The 21,605-nt window shown below is 39.2% G+C and overlaps 1 protein-coding gene across 2 annotated transcripts in view; it reads right to left on the reverse strand.

The window, feature by feature from the left end:
- Positions 1–7,604: 7,604 nt before the first annotated feature.
- Positions 7,605–21,605, reverse strand: part of NUCB2 (nucleobindin 2) — a 41,517-nt gene continuing 27,516 nt past the window's right edge. The window contains exons 9-13 of one of the 2 annotated variants that reach the window (XM_063117214.1): positions 21,039–21,131; positions 18,739–18,828; positions 17,611–17,781; positions 16,509–16,590; positions 7,605–10,498 (exon numbers count right to left, since the gene is read on the reverse strand). In XM_063117214.1, coding sequence (XP_062973284.1) covers positions 10,374–10,498; positions 16,509–16,590; positions 17,611–17,781; positions 18,739–18,828; positions 21,039–21,131 — 561 coding nt within the window. In that variant the 3' untranslated portion in view covers positions 7,605–10,373. The remainder of the gene's footprint in view (positions 10,499–16,508; positions 16,591–17,610; positions 17,782–18,738; positions 18,829–21,038; positions 21,132–21,605) is intronic. The other variant, XM_063117215.1, reaches the window with a different exon arrangement.

The following is a 21,605-nucleotide window of genomic DNA, read 5'->3' on the forward strand; positions in this document are numbered from 1 at the left end:
CTTGATTTCAGAGGTGCAGTAGACTATCATCCTGGGACAGAGAAGTGAAAATCTACAATTTATTTTTTTATTTATTGCACTTCTATACCGCTCCCATAGCTAGGGCTTTCTGGGCGGTTTACACAAATTCTAAAATTAATATAAAAACGAGTATACATAATTTAGAATTCTAAAACACAGAACATACACACATAAAGCATTAAAAACCATTAATCAACAAATGAGAAGGAAACAGAACACAAAAACAAGTGCAATCAAAGCCAGTGTAATATATTGCTTAGAGAGTTGGATCCAGTAAAGTGTGAAGTGCAGGAATAAGCACTTCTCTCTCCTTACAGGGGAGTCTGGCTGGAAATAAGTGTTAAGGCCAGCAATAAGTTTTGCTCTCCCCTTAAAAGGGAGTCTGGCCAGTAACTGCCAACACCGGAAATAAGGGGTCCCCTCCCTTTGAAGGCAGTGCTTTCCTCTCACATTGTTATATCAAAACTTCCAGGCAGCCCTTCTTTGGGAGCTGCATTGATTTTCCATTCAATCCATGTAAATAAGATGAAGAGGAGAATGACAATGATGCAAGCCACCTTGTTTTCCCTGCAAGAAGAAAAAAGCATATATACGTATGTAAACACATAATTCAATACAGCAGTGTCAAAACATTCAGCTCCATTTTCAGACATTGGAGGTTTTATACCTCATAGCTCAACCACCAGTTAAAATATCTTGACAATATACCAATATGTGCTCATTATATTGTCTTAATAATAATACATAACTTGTTAAACTAGAAATACGTTAATTCTTCATTTTAAAACTTCATGGTAATAACCCAGAGCAACAACAAAAGTTTAACAACAAAAGAGTTATAATCATATATATTCTCATGCTTTTTCTAATACTATATTAAACTTTAAAAAAAATCTCTTAAGATATTTTTCTTTGCTTCCAACAATTTATCAATAATTTAGTAAGGCTAATTTGACAGCTTGATAATAGATAATAGATAATAGAATACAAGATAAGAAAAACCCATATCCCCTCTTCCTATATTGTTATAACTTTCCTATCTTATATAAAATTTCAGCTACCAGCCTTTGTTTTTTCTTGATTAAAGGGATTTTTAGTGCATCAGAGAATACTACTATTTACTTTGGGGTTTTCAAAAGACGGTATTAATTCTTAAGGAATAGAGACACTGTTGCTACTAACTATAAGCCTTAATGACTCATTTTACCTCAGGACTTATTCCCAAACCTTAACCTTAGATATACACCCACATCTAGCTCTAGCTCTTGGATAGTCTTCTTTTGACTCCCAAAGCACCTCCTGTTGTATTTCTGGCTGCTTGGACAATTTATTTGAGGTTTTGCTGCCTGCTTGTTTAACCCTCTTCTGGCAAGATCTCAGGGCCTAAGGAACTCTCTGCCACTGTAACTCCAAGTTCTACAAGTGGACCCTTCCCCCACCCCCCGCCACCAAATCTCTTTAGAATTTCCTGTTATAAGAGGCTTTGGCATAAGAGAGTCTCCAAAACTAGAGCCATGACGAACTATTAAACAATCCTATGCATGTTTAGCCAAAAAAAAGAAGAAAAAAGTCATAAAACTCCCAGTGATAATTCTTAAGGACACTGTCCCTATTATAAGCCTCTTAAAGACTATGTTTACCTCAGGAAAAAAATCCCTAAACCTTTACTCTAGCCCAATATACCCGTAGTAGTCTTCTTCTGAATCTCAAAACTTCTCATATTGTATTTCTGGCGGCTTGGACCATTTATCTGGGTGTTTGCTGCTGCCTGTGTGTATAACCTTTTACCTCAGGAAAAAACACCCCTAAACCTTTAGCCAAATACACCCCATAACAGTCTTCTTCTGAATCCCAAAGCTTCTCCTATTGTATTTCTGGCTGCTCATGCCATATGGGCGTTTGCTGCTGCCTGCTTGTATAACCTTCTTTTACCACAGGAAAAAACCACCCCCTAAACCTTTAGCCAAATACACTCCATAACAAGATTCTTCTGAATCCCAAAGCTTCTCCTATTGTATTTCTGGCTGCTTGAGCCATTTATCTGGGTGTTTGCCTCTGCCTGCTTGTATAAGCTTCTTTTAGGGCAGCTTTCTGGCATAATACAGCCACCCTACACCTGACCTTCACTAACTACCCATGGTTATCCCACAGGAATAGCTTAATATTCGAGGGGAATATTCAACAGAACCCTTAGTTTCATATTCAAGCCTCAGCTGTTGAGTTTCTCCTCAGTTTTCTTTCTGAAACTTCACCTACCAAAGAACACCCCTTCCCTCTCGCTGTCTAATCTTAGACTGACTGACACCAAATGTCTTTTCCCGCTCTTTCCCACCTCATGGGAACGCCCAGCCAATCAGAACTGAATTTACCTGATCCAAGCCACACCCAGAAATATTCAAATTATTTGTTTCTCTCTTCCCCCACTTCAGAACATCAATAAATAATTACTATAACAGGCTTTTGACCGAATATATAATTTTCCAAAAGAAAGTCAACCAGAAGTATGAAAAAGAAAAGAAGTAAATAAAAAAGGGGAATATATTGAATTTAAATAAAATTATCCACAGAGGGTAGTACATAACATCTTTTAAACGCCTACTGAAGACATACCTTTTTTACACAGGCTTTCCCTGTTTTTTTAATGTAGCTTGTTTTATACTGCCTTTTTTAACTTCTTAATGATTTAAATTTATACTTGTTATAGTTTATGTTTTTTAATTGTGCGTTGCTCAGAGAGCTTCAGCTGATGGGCAGTATAAAAATGTAATAAATAAATAAATAAATAAATAAATAAATAAATTTAACCTCTATTCATATTTTTCACTTAGCATTACAGACCAAACTATATGAGGAGTTCATGGGCTGCTTAGAAGTTTCCTTTTATCATTCTTCTCTATATCAAACTAATATTTAGTCTCTTTTCCATAATCTGAGGGGTTTGGCATATACTACTGTGCATGATCCTGCTCAGTATATAAAATAAAATCCTGTCATGTTTTATAAAAGTCAGGTATTTTTACTTTGGCTAATTTTATGGCATTTTTTTTTCTGTCATATCTACGTGCTATAATTTCATATACCATGATTTCAATGTATTCCTACTTTGGGCTAGGAGCCTGTTGATTTGAAGATGGTCCCTAAAAGGATTTCCTAAGACCATTTGGAATGAACCAAAGTGTTTCAATGACTCAATGTCCTTCATTTTAGTATGTCCCCAGGACACATTTTCCCTCAGTCAAGCAAGCCCGTCAACATGAAAGGAAACTGCATTCCAGCATCTGAGGAAGGCACATAAAAGGCACTCCTCCATTTAGCTGATTCTGGCATTTAAAAACATTGGACAAGGAGCAAAGGCTGGTTCTAATGGGACAAATGTCATTTCAGCTTTAATGTCATGCGGATGGGGAAGTCGTTTTTGTGGGAGAAGTGACACAGAGCTAGTCTCATGGCTGCTCCTTAAGCTATTTGCTGAGCCCCAGCATCTTGCTCCTCACAGAGGCCAACCTTACCAAATGACTTCAGGAAGACCCCAAACAGGGCATGATAACACAATAGTCCTCTTCTGCTGTTGCTCCCCAGCAAATGGTATGCAGAAGCATGTATCCTATTTAGGATCAGGGTGCTGTTCTCACGCTAAAAGCCATATTTACCATTGCCTGCTTCATGTAGCAGTGATGTAAATAACCTGAAGAAGTATTTTCTTGACATATAAGCAGTAAATTATGCTCATATGTATCACTAGAATTTTAGGGGGGAAATAAACAGACTGGAATAACATTTCAGAACTTTTTTTTTTCTGCCACAGCAAGTCTCTGCAAAGCTTGATTCAATAATAAGGGACGGTGTAATTTATTTATTTATTTATTTATTACATTTTTATACCGCCCAATAGCCGAAGCTCTCTGGGCGGTTCACAAAAATTAAAACCACAAAAAACATCCAACACGTTAAAAACACAATTACGAAATACAGAAAATTACGAAAAACACAAAAGCCGGAACGGAACAGGCCAGAACGACCCCATTATATTAAAAAACCATACCAAAAACAGTGGCATGTGTTAGCAACACTTGGGAACAATATTTTAGGACTAAAACCATGCCAATATTATATCACTATTAACCCCAGAACTCCCAAAACGATGTCCGGAACAGAATGGGATGGCCGGAATGGACACTAGGGAACGAGCGATATCAACCAAACTCACCAGACATGCATAACTAAATGGCAGGGATGCAATAAGGTCCAAAAGTTGCCCCGAAACCACGTTCAGACACCCGTTCCGGGCAAAAATGCGTATTGTGCAAAATAGGCCGTAACGGCAGCTTCCCAACAAGGTAAGTGAACCAAACTCACCAGATGCACATGACAAGGCGGGACAAATATAGAAAGCTCCAAAAGTTGCCCCCAAACCATGTTTAGACACCCGTTCCGGGCAAAAACGTGTATTGTGCAAAAAGGGCCGTAACGGCAGCTTCCCAATGAGGAAAGTAAACCAAACTCACCAGATGCACATAACTAGGTGGGACAAATATAGAAAACTCCAAAAGTTGCCCCGAAACCACGTTCAGATACCCGTTCCAGGCAAAAATGCGTATTGCGCAAAAGGGCCGTAACGGCAGCTTCTCAATGAGGTAAGTGAACCAAACTCACCAGATGCACATGACAAGGTGGGACAAATATAGAAAGCTCCAAAAGTTGCCCCGAAACCACGTTCAGATACCCGTTCCGGGCAAAAACGCGTATTGCGCAAAACGGGCCGTAACGGCAGCTTCCCAATGAGGTAAGTGAACCAAACGCACCAGATGCACATGACAAGGTGGGACAAATATAGAAAGCTCCAAAAGTTGCCCCCAAACCACGTTCAGGTACCCGTTCCGGGCAAAAACGCGTATTGCGCAAAACGGGCCATAACGGCAGCTTCCCAATGAGATAAGTGAACCAAACTCACCAGATGCACATGACAAGGTGGGACAAATATAGAAAGCTCCAAAAGTTGCCCTGAAACCACGTTCAGATACCCGTTCCGGGCAAAAAGCTCCAAAAATTGCAGTGTTTTTGCCCGGAACGGGTATCTGATACGTGGTTTCAGGGCAACTTTTGGAGCTTATTACATCAGGCTCACCTAGTAATGTGTGTCTGGTGAGTTTGGTTGACTCACCTCATTGGGAAGTTGCCGTTACGGCCCTTTTGCGCAATATATGTTTTTGCCCGGAACGGGTTCCTGAACGTGGTTTCGGGGTTAATAGTGATATAATATTGGCATGGTTTTAGTCCTAAAATATTGTTCCCAAGTGTTGCTAACACATGCCACTGTTTTTGGTATGGTTTTTTAATATAATGGGGTCGTTCTGGCCTGTTCCTTTTAAAACACTCGTTTGGGAGATATGAACATAATGTGCTCACTCTTTTTCTCATCTAGCCGTATAAAAAGAAACTGGGAATTTCTGTATGCAAAGCATGTGTTCCATCACTGGGAACATCATCAGATGGGGGAAAATCACATTTCCCTATTGTCGCTTTTCTGTCCCAAAATAGGGACAAGCAGCTTCCTCTTTCTTCACATGGGAAGAAAGAGGAAGTAAATGCCGACCACATGGACCATTCAGTGGGCATTTTTAACTTGCTGCTTCTCCTGCACACAGCTGGAAATAGCAGCACGTTTCACTACAGCCAAAAATGACTGATTTCCCAGGTCTTTTTTGTGACAGAAAACAAGCAGGAGCGGGAGGCAGGCATTGTCATGAAAAGGACCTCTGCTTGCCCAGTAACGAGTGTGCTAGAAAACATTCATCTGATGATGGGTATACCCTGAAAACTTTGCAGAATAACTTTTTGCTTAAGAGAACTGAAAGGCTCCTATATCTATCTATCAAGATTGCTAAGACAAAAAATGAAAATAGTACTCACTTGGAAATATTTGTGTTGTGTTTTTTTAAACCATTTAAAAACAGCAGCAATTAAACAGAAACTACCAATTAATTTGATTTGCAATAAAAGCTTGCTAAGTTTTTCCAAATTTCAACTTGAAGCTCATTTCAGCTTGTGTCAGATTGAGCTTTTTTTTTCTTTCCACTTGAACATTCATGCATATTTTTGTGCCCATTTTTTCAAATGTACAGATCATGTGTACGTTTTTCAAATGTATATTTTCACCCATTGATTAAAATGTGTGTGGGCATTTTTCAAAAACACAAAAAATTGTTATGTGCATTTTCCATTGTTTTGTGCTGCAAATTCCATTATAAACTTGGAGATATACAGACTTTGATTGCAGGTTGTGTTCTGATCTGTACATGCAGATGAGTTCAGCTGGGTAAATTCTAGGCAAAAACAAACAAATTTCTCAAACTTCCCCAATATGGCATTTCAGGATAGAGGTCATGGCCTTGACCATAAATATGTCCCTATGGAAGTCATGGCTGATTTGTTTTATTAGTGTTCTATTATTTTCAAGTGGGACTTAGTCATATCCACTACCATTAGCTAGACTAGAGTCTATTAGAACCAATGGGACATGTGTTATTTTGATTTATGGTACAGATGTTTGCATGAAACTAGTAATGTAGAGCTTATGAGATGGATCAGATTTGCCTGCCCGCAGGCAGAATGGTCATTCCACTTACAAAGGGAACTGGGATCCAGCTGAGAATCTCCACTGAAGGATGGCAGGGAAGTGATTTTCACCAATTCCTCCTCCTCCTCCTCCCCTCAGCTCCCAGCACTACCTCCCACACTGTTCTATAGGTTCCCCCAACCCTCCAGATTTTCAGAGATACAGAGGACTGCAGGACAGAGTGGGGAGATTTGCAAAAAATCTCTTCCACCCAAGGGACATCCAGTTTATGTACTATGTCACTGTGCAACTCTAGATCCAACCCAGTATGTATCAAATGTAGCTGACAAAAAATGAAGTAAAGGAAAAAAATTATAGTGGGCTTTCTTGTCAGAAATGGCAGTGTGTCATTGACATTTTCCCATAGATCAAAGAAATCCAAGCTGAATGAGGTATTAATAGTACTGAATAAACTCTGAGGTATTTTAAGTCTTGACGAGAACAATTTAAGAAGAATCCTGTTAGGATTTGACCAAAAGTTCATCTAATCCATTATTCTGTTTCCAACTGTCCTCTGCTGTTTGTCCACCCACTATTATTCAGAAGTACTTCTAAATATGAAGATTCCATTTAGCTGTCATGGCCAATACCCACTGACAGACACAATCACGGAGGATAGTCTAACTCCCAGTTTACCACAAAGTAAAAACAATTCATTGCTCACTTTTTTCCACTCTATCATTGGATACCACAGTCATTCCTCCAAATATGTTAGTTACCCCGGTGTCACTTAGGTTCAATATAAGCATTGCTGCCACTAATCAACTTTTCCAATTATCTGAACATGACACCGAGGCCATGTGAAGCAAAGGCTCTTTGTAAAATGTGGTGTGGCTCATAGTAACGATACATAAAACACCAGAAATTCAGTACTCTGAACATTTTTTGAAGCTAACGTCATAACTGAAATAGACAATAAGCTTTTATGATTGTATAGCACACAATTCTATCCAAATCTTTTGTCATCTGATTTTATTTATAAGCTAAAACAAAGGGATGAATACCACATAAAATAAAGGGACAGCATGACGTTTAGGGCTGTAAATACTGGTGAGGCCACAAACAAACACAGACGGGGCTTTTAATCATTTGTATTAGATGCACCTCAATCAAGCACCACAGCCTGTATTTAAGCTGCTGAGCATGTGCAGATGGGTCATATTTTTTCAAGTAACCTGTAGGGAGCAGAGAGCCTTTCCCAGGGAGCTTTTGTTGATGTTCTGTAAGGTTATTATGGGTGATAAGAATTAATATAATGGATATCAGTCCATTATACTTGTGTCGCCTTTTGGTAACACCTGCCATCACTCAAACAGGAATGTATTAAGTATAGTCGCAGTTGCCTGTGGCTCTTCTTCCAATGGGCCACCATGAGCTGTGGAACAGAATCCAAGAACTACAAAAAGTCAATTCAGCCTGTGAATCAGAACTGCATCACCATATTCCTTTCAGGACCGTAAAAGGACAGAGCGCAAAAACCAATTAGGATGATGAACACACACGTGCACACATGCAAAGGAAACACAGGCCCAGGTTACAAGGCCATGGAGATAATTCCATGAAAAGCCAGCATGGTTTGTCTCCCTGGATATGCGCAGCCAGTTGTGAGCACTTCCTGCTATGTAGAAGATTTCGATTTTGGCATGTTTTAGCAGTTGCTCAAATTATGGCATTTGGGGTAGTGTGATTAAAAGAGAATTGTGCATGTGGTAGTGAACACCAGTAATTCAGCAAATGCAGGGTGAGTTGTACAATAGTACAAACCATTGCCTAGGCAAGTTTTTCAAAGAATCTGCTTGAAAAGCCATGGGCAAGTAGAAAGAGATGCTATTAATTATGTGCAAAATACAGTGTGGAAAGGTCACTCAAGAAAAGATAGCTGTCTTTTAGAAATTAGCCTGTAAAAAGAGAATCTACTCCACCTGAAGGTCAAAATCTGCTTTAGCAAGGGTATTGCAGCCCATAGTTTTCTTCCCTAATGCTTTTACAGCACCTGTATAAATATATTTTATCTTATGCAAATTATTTAGTTTCTTGAAGCCCTGTATAAATATTACGATCTTACAGAGAAATGCCCAATTTCCTGGAAATGAAAATGGTTACAGTTCTTCATTAACAAAACAGCTTTGAAGTCTTAATATTTTAATGGCCATCTCCTTTTCTGTCCCATAGGCACAAACATCAGAAATAGTTTTCTCATAAAGGGATGTGGTTTTGTGTTATCTTACTCTTAATTTGTTTTTCACCAACCTACATACTTCGTCACTTGTGGAATATTTCCACTTATTTCAACAGTGTTTGAATCAAAATCCAAGTACAAATAACTAAATAGGAAGAAAAATGCATTTCAAGTTGAAAGAATAAACTGCTTTTTGGCTGTAAGGACCTGGATGTTTCTTTCTGTGCTAAAACGGTAGAGAATTTAGATAGTCATGTTGTCCTTAGCCAAGTTCACAGCCAAACAAAGGCATGAAGTAGAAAACAATTATTCTTAAATAATTGATGCTTCCATGAAATATCCACATCTAGAATACATGCCTTTTACTGCCATGTAATTATATCCAGTATTGTAAGATTAATGAGTAGTTTAGGTTAAACTCAGAATACAGACTTTGAGAATTGCTGCTTCAAACACAGTGATGATTTTGAAAGAAATCTTTTACAGCAGGAGTTTGGCGGCTTTGTCCAGGAAAAGACAATGATAGGTCTTTGCTAATTCTGAAAATATTTTCATCATCTAAAGAGCTCATTTTCATAGCTCACAGAGGGATAAATGCCATTGGCATATTATGAAAGGAAGGTGGACAAAGTATCTTGTTTACAGCAGAACTTGCAGGGGACGTTTCCAGCTGACACACTGCATTCAGTTAGCAACAATACAGATGGCTCAATCAATACACTTCAAGCAAAGTATTTCTGTTGAAGGGTTCTTATGTTGGTATTCTTAGGCATTGTAAACAGAAGTTATACTCATTGCTTCCCATTACTCCCTGCTGCAATTATACTTTTTTTTTAATGCGCAGAATTTCTTGAAATCAGATCGCAGGTGGTTGCTTTTCATTTGACCTCACATAGCAAAATGGATTGCCAGAACTCAGCAACAAAGAGAGCTCATTCAATCCTCAGCCCTAAACTTCCTGCTATCCATAGTTGGCACTTTTAGGAAAATATTGTCATATGCCAAGGGTCTTGTGCCTCTTGTTTAGACACATACTGAACATCTCCAACGAGCAAATGTCCACTTTTACACCCACTGGCAATTCAGATTATCAGCATTAAAAATTTACCCAAAATAAAATAGGGTGGGATTTTGCTCCTCTTAAATTTTCCTCATCAATGTGTCTTCTGGATGATGATACAGACATATTCAATTTAAACATGAAGTGGGGGAAGGGGAGAATTTCCAAGGAACAAACAACAGCCAGGCTGTTAAAATCACATTGGTCAAACAACAGATTTCACAGGAGAAAAGCTGGATGTTCTCTCCTTAAGTCTAGTGACAAAACTAGAATATTTTTATAGACCTTTCTCACAGTAAAGATCCACAACTTTAAAAAACCTGTACTGTTATTTTTTTGTGCCTTCGAAAGTCATGTTGAATTAGCATTGTAAGTTTATATGAATTCCTACGTTTTGAAATGGAGATGAAAGTAAACATTTCCCAATTTATTTTTAGTCTCTGTTTCCCCCACCCATTCCCTCCCAAAAATGTGGTATAAAGTTGAGGCACAAATGGTTAAGGATGAGACTGGACATGATCCGATCCAGCAGCAGCTTCTTGTACAGGTATGTTTCCTGGTGGTAAAGGTTGATTGCTTCCTGCCGGATGATTTTGAGTATTTGCAACTGGTTGTGCCCCGGCTGTAACATAAAACATGAAAAACAAATGTTAAGTCTCTTAAACAATTGTCTAGTAATCCAGGTCTCAAGAGTCTGTTTTTATTTATGTTACACTGGAGAAAAATGCACTTGAGAAAGAACACATCCAACTTGATACAGCGAGAATGCTTTTCCATAAGACCTCACTGTTCAATATGGAAAATACAGCAAGAAAAACCTCTTGAAGTTAGGGTGCATAAATATATACCATTGGATTTGATATTGCTCCTGGATACTCAGTGTTGTGGCCTGAGTATCCAGGAGTGCCTTTGCTGGCATACAGGTACACCCCTTCCTGGAGAAGGTAGGGTCTAGCCTAAGTGACACATATTTTAGTCACTACCCCTTTCAGCTACTACATCATGCTCTATGGGTGTTCTGAAGAGTGTTCAGGAACTAGTTCAAAATGCTGCAACCAGACTGCTTTCTGGTATGAGTTTTTTTTGACCATCGATTGCACTGACTTCACATTTGTTTCCAGGCCCAGTTCAAGGTGCTACTGCTTGTATAGTGCATGTATATAGACGATCAGCTTCTCCAACATGATCATCCTCTGAGGCCCAGAAGAGGTTAGACTGGTGGAATACAGGTCAGGGCCTTTTCTGTGGCAGCACTTTGACTGTGGAATTCTCTCCCAAGGGAGGTTAGACGGATACCGTCTCTGCTTAGTTTCAGGTGGGCACTAAAATATTTTAATGGTCTTTAAGATCCACTCTTTTTTGGTTTTAAAATAGTTCTATTTTAATCTGGTTGAAGTTTTAAATTGCTGAAACTCCACATTCATTCCTTTTGGATCAGTTAAAACTTCCTTCAAAGAAGCTAAGAAGCAACTAATTCTGCCTATTTCTGGCAGAAGTCAGCCATGCAAAGGTCTGATTTGCTGGCCCTCCTGACAACCACAAAAACCAATTCTCTCTCTCCTGGCCAAAGCAATATTTCAAGTAGAAAGAAACTGGGGTCAACTATACTTTTTAAAAGAGTGGAATAAATGTTAACAGCACTAGCACGTCAGTCACCTATTTTTTTCCAAGCTGAAAACCTGACTAGATTTATTTATTCAAAAATGTTCAAACCCTTACAAAGCAGCTTACAATAAAAATGTTAAACAAAAGAATGGAACGCATGTAGTAAAAAAAAACCCCAATAATCAGCAATTAGGTCAATAAACAGAATTACAGATTTATTTATTTTTAATAAAAGGCTTTAGAGACTGCTTAAAAGCCGCAAGGTGATCTCAAAGAGGCAATTCCACAGAAATGGGCTCACCACTGAAAAGGACCCGTTCCTGGTACTAACCAACCCAAATGGCTTTAGTGGTGGGCCAGAGAGCAGGGTCTATGAGGCTGATCTTCAGGTGTGGGCAGGCTCATATCTGTGTAGGTGGTTCCTGTTGGATTTGGAACCAGGTATGTATGTTATAGGAGCAATGGTAGGAGAAAGCAGAACTGCCATTCCCAACTAATTCCTGCAGGTAGGTATGTCTATAACTTATGCACTGTTAATGACTGCAGTGGAGAACAGGGATGGCGCTTGTATGCAGGACTTTATAGGTCCAAACCAGCACCCTTAAAAATGCTTAGAAGGCCGAAAGAAGATAGTAACAAAGTACTAACGCAATGTGACCCTGAAGATGCCATGTTTTGCACCAACTGTAGACTCTGAAGTGACTGAAATTTTGTCTCACAGAGTGATATGATAATAATCTTTAAACAGGAACAGCTTTTTCCTGGTTGAGTTTTGCACCCAGGCAGGACATACATGTCTAAATTTGTTGTCTGTCCAGGTTCTTCCTATGAATAATGTCAGTTACAAAATACTGTTTTGGAGGACATACAGATGAGGTTGCTTTTATATTCTTTTTGAAAACTACACATAAAAGACAGTGACATGGAAGGAAATGTCAACTGAAGTCAAAGGATAACAAGTGGCAATAGCAATTCTGTATCACATGTGTAAGTTTGCATAACTGTTTCTTTGGGAAATACATTAATCTCAACTTTAAACATAGGAATAACTTTCCATATATCCCTTGGAGTGATTTGATTCATATGCCTGGACTCACACAGATCTGACATGCAGTTCTTTTTCCCAAACCAAGCTTTTAGGCAGGAAGAAAGTGAATGTCTAGTTGTTATAGTCTTGGAGTTCACATTCTGTGCAGGCTTAATGGATGGATTAGGGACTATTTTCAGAAATTGAGAGGTGGTTGTTTTTTTAACATTGATATTGGTTTGGTCCCAGTTTTATTTTTCTGTAACATATTAATATGCAGGTCTTTAAAATGCAAATTGCATCAGTTGAGAGATGGTTGATAATTAAGGGGATCAGAGCAAGACTATAAAAGGGAATTTAACCCTTACCTACTTGCTGGAATTCCTGAGGAAGAACTCTCTTCTGAAGCTTGCTTTGGAAGAATTGGCTCCAAATGGGGTTTCCCTCCAAAGGAAATACTAGCTTCAGAAGAGAGATTTTCCTGTTGTTTTGCCCTGAGCTTTCAATCAACAAAGGAACCAATTCTGCCAGATCCTGCTAAGTGCCAGACAGAGCAATCCTATGGTCCTGTATCCTGTGGTCTCTTGAACCCTGGTACCACCCTCAGTGGTGCAACTCCTCTAGATGGGCTCAGAAGCCTGTCTAGAGGATAACATCAAAACAGTGGCCTCCGTCACTCCTTCTGCATTGTCGGCAACAGCCCTATAGAGCATAGGATAGATGGAAGCCTCCGAGATTGGAGGCTTCCTTGTAATGGGAATATAATCCATAGGACTGCACTCTTAATATGTCGTTTGTACAGGATGGGAATATGAATGAGTAAAAAAAAGTAATGGTTAGTTCACAACATCCTGTTATATGATTATCCATTATCCTGATCTATAGCCAAATTGAATTTAAATACTCTGATATCAATGCACTAACATTTTTTTTAAAACTAGATTATATATCAGTCTTTGATTGCACTGACTTGGAAAGCATATTGGAGCAAAATAATACATGTCTACAGTTCTAGAGCAATTCTGTAGAAAATGACTATTCAAAGAACAAAAAAGTTTAAAATAATTGCTTATTTTTCTACATAAGATATTGTTTCTCATTGATTTTACTATTATGGAAACACATTTTTTTCTGTCTCACTACATATATATAGTCGTGTGAAAAAGAAAGTACACCCTCTTGGAATTGTATGATTTTACATATCAGGACATAACAATCATCTGTTCCATAGCAGGTCTAAAAATTAGGTAAATACAACCTCAGATGAACAACAACACATGACATATTACACCGTGTCATGATTTATTTAACAGAAATAAAGCCAAAATGGAGAAGCCATATGTGAAAAAGTAAGCACACCCTTTCTGCTTCCATTGGAATTAAGATGCTAAGTAGCAGACAGGTGCTGCTAATCAAATGCCCGTGATTAATTGATTATCAGCAAGTATGACCACCTCTATAAAAGCCAAAGTTTTTTCAGTTTGCTGGTCTGGAGCATTCAGGTGTGTGTTAACACAATGCCAAGGAGGAAAGACATCAGCAATGATCTTAGAGAAGCAATTGCTGCTGCCCATCAATATGGGAAGGGTTATAAGGCCATTTCCAAACCATTTAAAGTCCATCATTCTACAGTGAGAAAGATGATTCAAAAGTGGAAAACATTCAAGACTGTTGCCAATCTTCCCAGGAGAGGACGTCCCAGCAAAATCACCCCAAGGTCAGACCGTGCAATGCTCAGAGAAATTGCAAAAAACCCAAGAGTTACAACTCAGACTCTACAAGCCTCAGTGAGCATGTTAAATGTTAAAGTTCATGACAGTACGATTAGAAAAAGACTGAACAAGTATGGTTTGTTTGGAAGGGTTGCCAGGAGAAAGCCTCTTCTCTCTAAAAAGAACGTGGCAGCACAGCTTGGGTTTGCAAAGTTGCATCTGAACAAACCACAAGACTTCTGGAACGATGTCCTTTGGACAGACAAGACCAAAGTGGACATGTTTGGCCATAATGCACAGCGCCTCGTTTGGCGAAAACCAAACACAGCATATCAGCACAAACACCCCATACCAACTGTCAAGCACGGTGGTGGAGGGATGATGATTTGGGCTTGTTTTGCAGCCACAGGACCTGGGAACCTTGCAGTCATTGAGTCGACCATGAACTCCTCTGTATATCAAAGTATTCTAGAGTCAAATGTGAGGCCATCTGTCCGACAGCTAAAGCTTGGCTGAAATTGGGTCATGCAACAGGACAATGATCCCAAGCACATAAGCAAATCTACAACAGAATGGCTGAAAAATAAAAGAATCAAGGTGTTGCAATGGCCCAGTCAAAGTCCAGACCTCAGCCTGATTGAAATTCTGTGGCGGGACCTTAAGAGAGCTGTGCATAAACAAATGCCCTCAAACCTCAATGAACTGAAGCAACGTTGTAAAGAAGAGCGGGCCAAAATTCCTCCACAACGATGTGAGAGACTGATAAAGTCATACAGAAAACAATTACTTCAAGTTATTGCTGCTAAAGGTGGTTCTACAAGCTATTGAATCATAAGGTGTACTTACTTTTTCACACATGACTTCTCCATTTTGGCTTTATTTCTGTTAAATAAATCATGACACGGTGTAATATGTCATGTGTTGTTGTTCATCTGAGGTTGTATTTACCTAATTTTTAGACCTGCTAAGGAACAGATGATTGTTATTATGTCCTGATATGTAAAATCATACAATTCCAAGAAGGTGTACTTTCTTTTTCACACGACTGTATATATACACACACAAATGTGTTCATGTCTAAACGTTTTTATTTATTTTTAGCTAGAACTGCTAAGACACATATTTGGAATTTGAATATCCCCATTTTATGCTTAAGTGTTATAAAGGCTCAGTTCAGACAACACATTTCTCAATGGTGGTTTTAAAACTCCACGGTGGAGTTTTTACACCACCGTTGAGAAATATGTTGTCTGGTGGGAAAACTCCACACCACGGTGGAGTTTATTTGGAAAACACTCCATGGTGAATATCCACGCTGTGCAGAGGAGACTTCCCGCACAACTATTGTGTAGCGTGTTGTGTGGAGGGCTCCGTGGATTTTTCTGTTACGTTGAGTTGATTTTCCCACTGGCTACAGAGTTCCCTGGCATGAGTAGCGAAAGGAGCGAGTGCCACTCTAGGAGAACTGCCAGGATTGTTTTGTTTTTTTTGCAACAATGGCTGATGGGATACCAGTGGAAGGACTGGGGAAGGAGAGAGGGCAGAGGAACTGTAAATCAAACATCACAATGGATTTTACTCAACTCCACGGTAGCCCACAGTCACACAACAAGCTGAGTGGGGAGTGCCTCCTAAAAACTCAAACGCTGAGTGGAGTTTTCACACTGCGTTGACTAATGTGCTGTCTGAACTGAGCCAAATTCTCTCTTTTGAATTGCTTAACAAGGGAAGTGTATGGAAAGAAGCGAGTCTTAGGCTGCCAAATGTCAGAGATCTTACATTCCAGTTTAGCAGGCTAACAGGCTTTCCCTTTTATTTGTAGCATAATGTCTTAGTGACAAGCTATTCGTTTAGTTCTGCATCACCTTGTGAGCATAAATAGTTTCCTCATGAGTACTAAACATCATCATTAATGACAAGTTTAGTAATCAGTAGTGAGATGTCAGTGTCTTGTCCAACCTGAGACTGGCTCTCATCTTGTACAAATGCATCTAATCAGTGGAATGTAAAGTTACTGTTGCATGTGCAGCACATTCTAAATAACTCAACAGCCTTCCCTGACCAAAATCAACCTCAAACAGAAGCATCAGAGTCTCCATGGATATCCATCTGCAGGAATAAGCTCTCCTCTGCTAGTTGTAATAAATACTTGCCAGTTCGTTTGTTCTTTTAAGAAACATCCTGCTATGAAGTAAGAACAGTGCCTGTTTGTGTTATAGGGAAAGCTTGAAGAGGAAATTTACAAAGGGTTGTGGGGAGTGTGGGGGAAGAGAGAGTAATTTACTTACGTGGTTGGAATTGCAGTTCTCCATTTGGTCCCGAGGGAGGATGTCCTTGCTGTGACTTCTTCTTTTCCATTTGCTGAACAGCCTGTTGGACAATCGAAAATAAATGTGAAATGCAATAGGAAATATGTAAACCAAGGTGTATAAGAATTTTATTTCAGACAACAGAACTAGATGCTATCTCTAAATCTCTTAAGGGGGGAAATACACAGAATTCTACTGTATCAGATTTGTGGCTGTAGCAAAATACAACCAAAAGTTTTAGATAAACAAGAGTATGGGGCTTCTTGTCCACAAAACCAATGGAGGATGCTCAATGAGCCCAGCAAGAGTGTCTGGAATAGCCCAAATACAGCACAACAAAAGGCAACATCTCACCAAAAGAAATATAAAATTGAATTAGGAATTTTTACTTTTCCTGTAAAAGAGCACAGCTCAAAATATGGTGGGTTTACTGCTCTTTTAAATAAATACGATTTCACGTTTATGAGGGTGTACCCAGATCATACTTTTAGACCGCCATCATCCTAACTCCTTCATGGAATTTTACGAGGGGTGGTTCTAGACATCATCATCATCACCTTCTTCCCTTCATAACCCTCCTGTGTTTGTCCACCATTACCACAGAAAATCCGTTAAGGAAAAGAAAAAAGATGGAATTGGTGTGCGATACCTTCTCACGCTTCTCACCTCTGGTCTTGAAGCACCCCAAATTCACTCTTTTTCTTTGAGATAAATTGCATTTCAATAGCAAGGAGTACATATGAAGCTGCCTTATCCTAAGTCAGACCATCTAGCTCAGTATTGTTTATTCTGACTGGCAGCAACTCTCCAGGGCCTAAGGCAAGGATCTTTCACAGCCATGCTAAACCATGATCCTTTTAACCGGGGAAGCCAGGAATTGAACCTTCTGCATGCAACCCAGTTGCTCTACTATGGAGATGTGGCACCTCTGCCCAGTACTAGGATGCCTGATGCTTCCAAGCAGCACGCCCAGCTAATACACATTCTAAAGATAGTTTATTTTTAGAACAGCTGTGATTTTCACAACAATTATTTTTAAAAAACAACAACACAGGAGATGTTGCAACAATTCCAGCAGTACCTGCTCGAGTTCTTGTCTCTGAGCCTGAAGGTGATCTTGTTGCTTCTGTAGCTCTTCTTTCCTTTTCTGAAGTTCTAATGCCTGCTTCTGCAGTTCACCTTCTTGCTGGGAAATGTGAATTTCATATTCCTTCAGATCGTCTTCAGTGAAGATCTGCTGTTGGTCCAAGGTCTAAAGAACAACAACCAAAAAAAAAACAAATCACAAATCACAAACCCCTCAAAGAAGAATCAGGGTGGGGGGAGGATTTAAGAAGCAATTATCAAGTAAATATAAAGACTCATGTAGCCAAATACGTGTGCAAAAAGCGATATCCTTAATGAAAGTCTGAAGTTTGGAGAAAAAGAATCATTGTTTTATGGCACACACACACACCCAGCCAAATTCTTACAAGGAGAAGAAAGAGCAAGGTTTCTCAAGACTGTCCCCTCCTGTCCCACTAAGTTCCAGCTCCTGCTCTTCGTGCATGGACAATGCAGATCCCTAGACAGTAGCTTGGACAGAAATATTAATGCTTCATTGGACCGATGAGGAATATCTCCAGTCTGCAGTATAACGTAGCAGGTTCAGCTTCTCCTTGCAAATGGATCTACTAGGGAACTTCTGCTATCAGAAGACACTGTCCCTATGGATCTTCTCTACTGGAGGAACAGCTCCTCCAAAACAGATTGGACACTGTCAGAACTGAGAGCATTCAATAGTGCACAGAGAATGCAGGAGCAGTATAAATACAACTTTAAGTGCTTGGATGTGTTTTTCCCCCATCTTCTTGCATGCACAAGTTTGGGTGCCAAAGTCATGGAAACCTGCTTCTGCATATGGATTGTTATCAATCACATTCAGGATTTAGGGGGGAAATGGCATAAACCTCCAGTCAAAGAATTTTGCAGCCAAAACGTCTGGGCTTATTCTATTTCAAAACATAGATCTCTGCACAAACAGTAAGATTGCCTCATAAAATGGATTATACACAATGTCCTTGGATTCAGATTTTATTTTGATAAAGTCACTAATGATCACACACAAATAAAAACAACAAACAGAGTAGGTCGAGAATCAAAAATTCAATGCTACTTGCTATTTTGGTCACAGTTGGAGTATGTTGTATTTGAAGAATGTAATTATTACCTCCCAGCTGTCTGGCTCTAAAAACTCCTTTTTCTCTGTTGCTTTTATGAACTCATTCAAAGTCACTAAACGGTCCTTGTTACTGTCAACCTTTTAAAAGAGATACAAATAGATATATACATTATAGGTAATTGAACTTGTTTTAAAAATGAGCTGGCATATTTTCGTATTACAGAAGCTCCTGACTACATACTGAGAAATGTAGCCTTGAATTCTAACAGGAAAACACTGCTTAAATTCCATGCATCTCTGAAGGGAAAACGGCAACTGAAAATGAAGTCTTCAGTTTGGCCAAATGCATTTTCGGAAACATTACTTGCAGAACAATCCAACACACATTTACTCAATGATAAGTCCTACTGTTTTCAAAGGGGCTTACTTCTTAGTAAAGGTGCACATAATTGCAGTTATCACTCTTGACAATTCTTCAAATGCTTGAAGTGAATTGCCCACTACAAATGTTCTAACATATGTTATAAAATGCCACAAAATACTGAGCAGCTAAATTCAGTAATATGAATGCCTAAGGGCCAGTGCATACATTAGTCTTACCACAAGTCAAAATGCTGTCAAAACAGTCTTTCACTAGTGAGTGAAACTCATCCTAGTTGTAATATTTAGAACTTAGTATCACTGTAATTCCCACCATCACAAATGTGAAAATCCAAGCTTCCACCAGAAGCTGTAAGGAAATAGAACAGTGATATGGAGATTGCAATACTGATGGAGATCTACATGGTTAAGTAGTCCTAAACATGATGGCCAAGATTGGGATTGCTCACCACGAGATGTTTTTAGTAGCATCACTGTGGCAAGTATAACATGTTCTTTCATCTTTCTTAAAATACCTTATTTCTTCGATTGTAAGACGCGCACTAATTTCAGTACCACCAACAGGAAAAAAACACACCTAAGACTCACCTGCGATTCTAAGACGCACTCCATTTTTAGAGATGTTTATATGGGGGGAAAAGTGTGTCTTAGAATCGAAGAAATAGGGTATGTAGCTTTTCCTACATTAGTTTTTGAGCAAACATTCCCAGAAACAACTTCTGGCTTTGAAATGGTATTATCACTACATGTATAATTAAATACATGTATCCAACTTGCAGTATAATGGAATATATTTAAGTCTTTAAACTTCACTGTCTGTTCACACACCAGGCACATGAGGGAGCTTCTCATACTGCTTTTAAAAGGCCCTGTTTCCCCCCTTTTCCTTCTCAGTGTTTGCCCATTCGGTCCATGCATAGGCAATGGCCCAGGACACTCCAAATAATGGGAAATTTGTGTACACCTTACATATCCCTATCCAATACTGCTACACTGTTGGAAGTGTGCATAACTCTACCAAGCAAATGTGGAGTCCAGGGTAGGGTATAGGAGGAAAGCACAGACTTCCCATTTCTTGCAATGGTCCATTATATACCAAGAAAATAGGAGGAGCTGAGTTCTGTCACATGGGCCCTGTACTCTCATGTGGGATAGGATTATACCTAATAGGTTTTACTCCCATGTAAGCAATACTGACTGCCCACAGTCAGCCCATTTATTTGCCCTAACTATTTCTGCCCTAATATTTATTTGCATGGATAAATTTAATGTGCGAATCAGTGGAGTGTGGAGATCATCAGCAACAATTCTCATAATTGGAAGAAGTGCCATTATGATTACAAGAATTGCAGTCAGCTATATCTGTGATGGCCTTGTCAACTGATAGCTGAACAGCAAGAACCTGACAAGGGCTGTGTGGAATCCTAGCTGAAGGAGCATGCTTTATCCTGGATAATTCACACTGGAGACTTTGTGCCATAGGAATAAGAAAGCTTGCATTTTATTACAGGAAATACATGTTGCATAGGAGGGTCCACAACTCAAGAGGAGACAGACCCAAAGAGTTGCCTCTTCTCTGAGAGGCAAGAGCATGAAGAAGTAGGAAGTGAGGTCAGCAACCCTAGGATTATCAGTCTATCATGGGAAGCAAAGTCACCACAGATCAAAGGACAGTCTAGATGCTTGGAGGTCCTCTTTCCATTTTATTCTCTTTCCATGCAGACACATCAGCCTTTCTCTTTTCCCTAACAGCCAGCTGAGTTGCAACCACACTTCCAACATCAACATGTTATGTTTGCTTGCATACCTAAAGATAGTTAGTACTAGTTGTAAGTACAATGCACACACCCCAGAAGAAACAACATTGTGTGAACTGGCTGAACATTCTACTGGAATATTTGTGGTAACTGCAGAATTTTTCCAACAATTATTTGTAAAAAAAAAAAATAGTGATGCTTAGACCTCACCTCATTCATGACATGTTCTCTCATTCGTAGCCTCTCTTCTTCCATTTCTACCATGTCATCCTCTTCATTTTTGGGATCGTAGACTTTCTCTAGCTAAAGTAGAGACAGGGTCAGTCAAAAGACTTAAGGAATGTGTTCCGTTATTCATACCTGTTCTTGTTCAGCAATGTAATTTGATGAAAATATTTGGCTTTTACTTTCATAATGTGGAACAACAAATTTCTCCTTTCTATGCAAATAAACAACATATATCTATATTCAACAATCAGTTTGTGATTCCCTCACTCATGTATTGAATTGATTCATTTGTAGGGGTGGGGGCTTAAACTCTTCAGATGGGACTAGTAGATCAACATTCTAAATTTTGAAATTGCTAGAAAATTTAGGTGCTGATCCTTGGTGCAGAGACATGGCATATACCTATGCAAAGCCTCCTACAATTCATATGGCTAGACATAAGATGTGCACACCTTATATAGCTAATCTCAGCCTGGCTGTGACATCATAAGAACAGAAGAAGTGCCATGTTGGATCAGAACGAGGGTCCATCTAGTCAAGCACTCTGTT

The sequence above is a fragment of the Elgaria multicarinata genome, chromosome 2 (assembly GCF_023053635.1).
Source record: "Elgaria multicarinata webbii isolate HBS135686 ecotype San Diego chromosome 2, rElgMul1.1.pri, whole genome shotgun sequence".
NCBI classification, from domain to species: Eukaryota; Metazoa; Chordata; class Lepidosauria; order Squamata; family Anguidae; genus Elgaria; species Elgaria multicarinata.